Raw genomic sequence first — 5234 nt, 5'->3', positions numbered from 1 at the left:
CAAAACTAAATAATTTCAGCATTTAAGCCAAGAAATCTTATTTTATTTGATGGGAATATAATTTGAAACAAAATTATAAAAAATTTTCAAATTAAAATTTTAGCCCCCCCCCACTTTACTGCGCCGAGTTTGCTATTATTTAAACAGAAATTGTTGAATGTATTGACAAAAAAATTTTCCTGATATGAAAATACAACAAGCAATTATGGAAAAACAAATAATTATTTATTTTTAATATAAAGAATCAAAGTGTTCTAAATAAGAGCCCTTCGATGAAAAAGCGGGTTTTAATTGTTGGCACAAAACTTTCCCAAGTATGTGCCGGTGCCTTGCTTTAAAGCCGTATACACATTGAGAAGCCTCTGTCATCAACTTAACTGCTCGTTCAACACCTTGGGAATGTGAAGGGAAATCTGGCAAGTCATGCTTTTCGCCTGTTGACAATGAACTCTCTAATTCACTGTCAGAAAAGTCTTGTGTAAGTGGTGGCTCACAGACTCCATTTACTGACAAATCTATTAAATTTGTCCAGTGTAGAGCCTTAAAGTTGATCATCGGGATCTTTTTAAATCTTTTCTTGGCTGGTTCCCCTCTTCTGAAACAATATAAAAAATAATTTGAGTTTAATCTTTAAATGCAATTTATACTGCTTTAATAAGATTTGGTGAAATTAAATGTAATCTTTAAAATGTCACAATAAATTGACGTAAGTTTTATATGAAGAAATATTAACTTACCTAATGGTCAAAATTCTTTTTATTCCCTCTTCTCTTACTTCAAGTTCATCTGATTTTACCATAGAAAATAAAATATTTTCTGGCAGTAATGCAAAAGCATTAAACTGAATGTTTTTAAGTGTAATTGTTTTAATTTCAGTTGGTTACTTCTGTATTCTCTGAATCATATTATAAATGTACATTTGTTGGTGGTGGAATTTGTTATTTTTTTTAATGTCAAACCAACAAATCGCATATACATTTACAATAAAATTGATCAAACTATGCAATTTGGTTGAAATATTATGCAGATATGTCCCACGAGTCCATAGGCACATGAGCCTGATAGCCAACGTTAACCATCTAGCTTGGTCCAGTTTTCTAGGATACAAATCTAGGGTCTACCTTACCTCTTGAAATCCCAACTGTATACTCGTAGAGCAGTCTTTGGTCATTACTTAGGCTATCCTTGTCTTCAAATTCACACTCCAAGGGATTCCCAACAGCGGAAAATGCTATTTGTAGTAAATTATGGCAATCATTTGCACATAATTTACCCAATGGACCACTGAATATTGTGGGGCTTTTTGTGGTGCCATCTAAATGTTTGAACAAATCCCTAAATGGAAGTTCATTCTGGTGTAAGGAGCAACCAATAGTATGAAGATTTATTTTATTTTTTTTTTCTAAAAGTGTAACCAGGCCACCTTCATAGCCTGTGTTCGCATTTGTGTTGTTAAAAAGGACAGCCTTAATGGTGCTTAAACTTTTGAATTCCTCTAAAACATCAGCCACTTGCTCTGCAAGAACATTACCAGTTGCTCCAGTATCCGGAAAACTTCGGTGAGTCAAATATAGACTCTCATTTGCTGTTTCTTTTGTTATTGTGAGGTGACGTTCAGATGCTTTGTTTTTTTTTTTCACAATTTGAAATCCATTTACATCCACTGATTCTTTGTAGAGCAGTGCATCTTTGTCTGTCCTCCCATCAACACCTATACAAAGAAGATTTTCCATATTTTTGCTGTGGTTTTGATAGGCATCTGCGTTTACTTTAGCCTTTGCCCTATCAATTTTACATTTATCCATATAGATATTCTTTATATCTATATTAGGGATAAGAAGGCCCATGGCCCTCAAATCCAAGAGCAGGGCATTGCCAAGACTGGCTCCAAGATTAGAGGATATATCACCCCTGACTAATTCAAGAGCAAACCTTGGGATTTTTGTAAGGTTATAGGGCACTTTGAGAGGACTATCTGGCTGTATGTAATCTGCTTCATCACTTGGAGAAGATGAGTGACTTAGAGATGTACTTGGAGAAACATGATCTTGAATAGATGATGTTGATACTATGGGAGATGTTTTTTGTTGGATTTCTCTTTCTCCTTTTCTTTTACTTTTTTTATTGCGGTTTTATCTATTGGACCAAGTTGGAATGTGCCCTTGGGCCCTATTTTACTCCTTTGGTTTTTTAAATATTCTCGGTCTTCCGTAGGAACCTTGAATATCAGATTAAAATGAAATTTACTAAGATTAAAAATACAGGTTAACATATTAAATTAAAAATACTTTACATGTAAAATAAAATGAAAAAAATTGATTTAAATATTTATTTCAACTGTGGAAACCAAAATCAGCCTTTGAAAAACACTGAATTTTGAAATATAAATAAATTACAATAATTATAAAAAGTTTAAATATTTTAATAGTTGTGTTTAATCTGTTAAATTAAATATTTTAATAGTATGTTTAATTTGTTAAATGAACTAGTTTAATAGTATGTTTAATTTCTTAAATTAATTCGTGTGAATTCGAAGGTTAAAAAATGTAAACAAGGGGCAGATAAATACTACCGGTGAAAGTCGAAAAAAATATCCAATAAATAAAACTTCTTTTACTAAGTCGTCATTTATATTTGAAACTATATATTTTAATATATTTTATTTTTGTTTTTGGTCATTTTATTTAAATTAATATGAAAATAGATAATAAACTTTAAAAAATAAATTATTTAATAGATTTTATTATTTAACTAATTTTATGGATACATATTTCCGGTGTCACCGAAATTACGACTAAGATTGAAAATATGGATGTCTTTACATTCAATTTCGCAAAAAAATACAAATTTTTGGAAAAAAATATTTTGTCAGGTGATTTAGGGTGTTATTTCACAACTTTCCATCCATTAACCTATTTAAAGTTCCAAAATCGACCTACCCTAATATATACATATATATACACACATACACACATATATATATATGTATGTAGATATATATGCATATATATACACATATATATATGTATGTATATATATACATATATATATATACACACACACATATATGTATGCATGTATGCATGCATGTATATATACATATATATACACATATATATAATATATATATAAATATTTACATATATATATATATATATATATATATATAGAGAGAGAGAGAGAGAGAGAGAGAGAGGCAGACAGACAGACAGACAGATAAACAGACGGACAGATAGACAGAGACATACGGAGGAAGAAAGAGATATATGGAATGGCATACCAGATATGGTCAGAAGAATTAGAAGATGACAGCAGCATCTAATCTGTTATATGATTATCAAGAAGGCACCTATATTCAGACTATTTTCGTGTGATTTTTAAAGTATAGTACGTTGCTTCCAGTATTTACAAGAGCCATTTTTAACAAAAGTGTATGCATAACTAATATAAAATCCTGGACCAAAATTTGCGCAAATCCTATTTGGGTGGAAAAAATCAGGAGTTATTTTGAAACTGCGAAATATAACGCTTCAATTCGTATGCGAGTCATGACAAATTGCTATGGCATGTAAACTTCTGAAAAACGCGATACAACACAGAAATACAGTTCACAATAAAACCTAATGCTTAAGTTGTTTACCTGTATTAACTGTAAAAGTGACATACGATTTAATATTCGCAATAACACTTCAAGATACGCAGAAAAATAATTACTCGAATTGCACAAATCCTCTATCCAATTATAATAATTATACCCAGGAGTTTTCGGGAATATTATTTGGTCAGAGAAATTCGTAGGTCTACACCGAGAGGATAATCATAGCTGTAGGGCGGGGAAACTTCAAGTGAAGAAGCACTTGTGATTTTTAGAAAAACTTCGCTGAAAATTTCAGCAAATGTCCGCTAGGTTGTGCGCTTGTTCATTAACAAAATGTTGTATTAACCTTGGGCCAAGGAGTAAACGATTGGCTCTTCTCACACGTTTTGTTTAGAATTTCGTATTTGACGCATGGAATCGATAAAATGAACAAAAAATAGAAAATTCGGAACTTTTTTGAGTTTTTCAATTCACACTACTATTCTGTATGGTTTTGAAGGCCACGTTTCATACTTTGTATACTATTGATTTTTATGCAGTGAAAATTGATATATTCATACTTATCTTATTCCCATATAATTTAAAGATGGTAGAATTGTTTTGGAAACAACTATCGTTGGAATAATGTCATAATGAGGAAAATAATGATAATTTTTATTAATTTTAAAATAATCGATAGTTATGCTGATATCGATTTGTTTAATCATTTGATTAAAATGTTTCCATATTCTAATTGGTGAAAATTCTGTTTATGTTTCTGATTTTTTGTGATAAGGATTGATTATTGTTTTTTTTGTGAGGGGGAGCAGACTACTGTTCTCATCTTGAGTTTTATTTTCACAACGTTTCCTTTGATGTAAAGATATTTATATATTTATTTATTTATATATATATATATATATATATATATATATATATATATATATATATATATATATATATTCCATATGTTTTTGACAGACTGTGGATATCCGCGTAGGGGTGCTTGCGCGTGAAATTTTTGTGACAGGAGGTGCGCAATCTCCAACCACTACTCTTCTTGTTAAATAGCAGTGGCAAGTGCAGTCTAACTATAGGACGACTAGAAACAATTGCCGAGATTATCGGAGAGCACATACAGCGCCTAGAATTCCCAAATGTTCACCCATCTGGTACTTGCCAGGTTCATCGTTGCTTAACTTCGGTGATCTGATGAGAACCGGTGTGTAAACGCGATTGTGCCTTATATATATATATATATATATATATATATATATATATATATATATATATAATAGTGATATATATATATATATATATATATATATAGTAATAAATAGTGATATATGTAGTGATGAGAGTGAATAAAAGTAATGTCTAATGATTTTGTGTTTTATTCATAAAATTGAAAGAAGAGAGAAAATGATATATTATCCGATTCTACTTGTGTAAAACAGACAAAAAGATAAGCTTTTTTTTATTACTCACTTTTTCTTAAACATATTTTTTCAGTTGATGTGATTAATGTTAATTTTACATTTTTTTTAAATGACAAACCTGATTCAAAAGTTAACGACAAACCATGGAAACATTTAGCTCCGATTCTTTTTATTATTCATTTGCAGCTGATCAATGTGCAATAGTCGCAAGTTTATTT

At 30.4% G+C, this 5234-nt stretch overlaps 1 protein-coding gene across 2 annotated transcripts; it reads right to left on the bottom strand.

Annotated features, from left to right (window-relative positions):
• Positions 1–203: 203 nt before the first annotated feature.
• Positions 204–2317, bottom strand: LOC145263373 (uncharacterized). Of its 2 annotated transcripts, none has more exons than XR_013864541.1 (2): positions 738–2317; positions 204–595 (listed from the first exon to the last, which is right to left on the bottom strand). XR_013864541.1 is itself a non-coding variant. In XM_080120395.1 (2 exons), the coding sequence occupies exons 1-2, from the start codon at positions 797–799 to the stop codon at positions 232–234; spliced, it is 426 nt and encodes a 141-aa protein (XP_079976521.1). In that variant the 5' UTR covers positions 800–1022; the 3' UTR covers positions 204–231. The 2 variants fall into 2 exon arrangements, 1 of the variants encoding a protein (XP_079976521.1); XM_080120395.1 differs by having other exon boundaries at positions 738–1022.
• Positions 2318–5234: the final 2917 nt, after the last annotated feature.

This window comes from Euprymna scolopes, chromosome 3 (assembly GCF_053919585.1).
Source record: "Euprymna scolopes isolate OS-2025 chromosome 3, ASM5391958v1, whole genome shotgun sequence".
Classification (NCBI taxonomy): Eukaryota; Metazoa; Mollusca; class Cephalopoda; order Sepiida; family Sepiolidae; genus Euprymna; species Euprymna scolopes.
The sequence above is the reverse complement of the archived record's forward strand: the minus strand, read 5'-3'. Positions and strand labels throughout refer to the sequence as shown.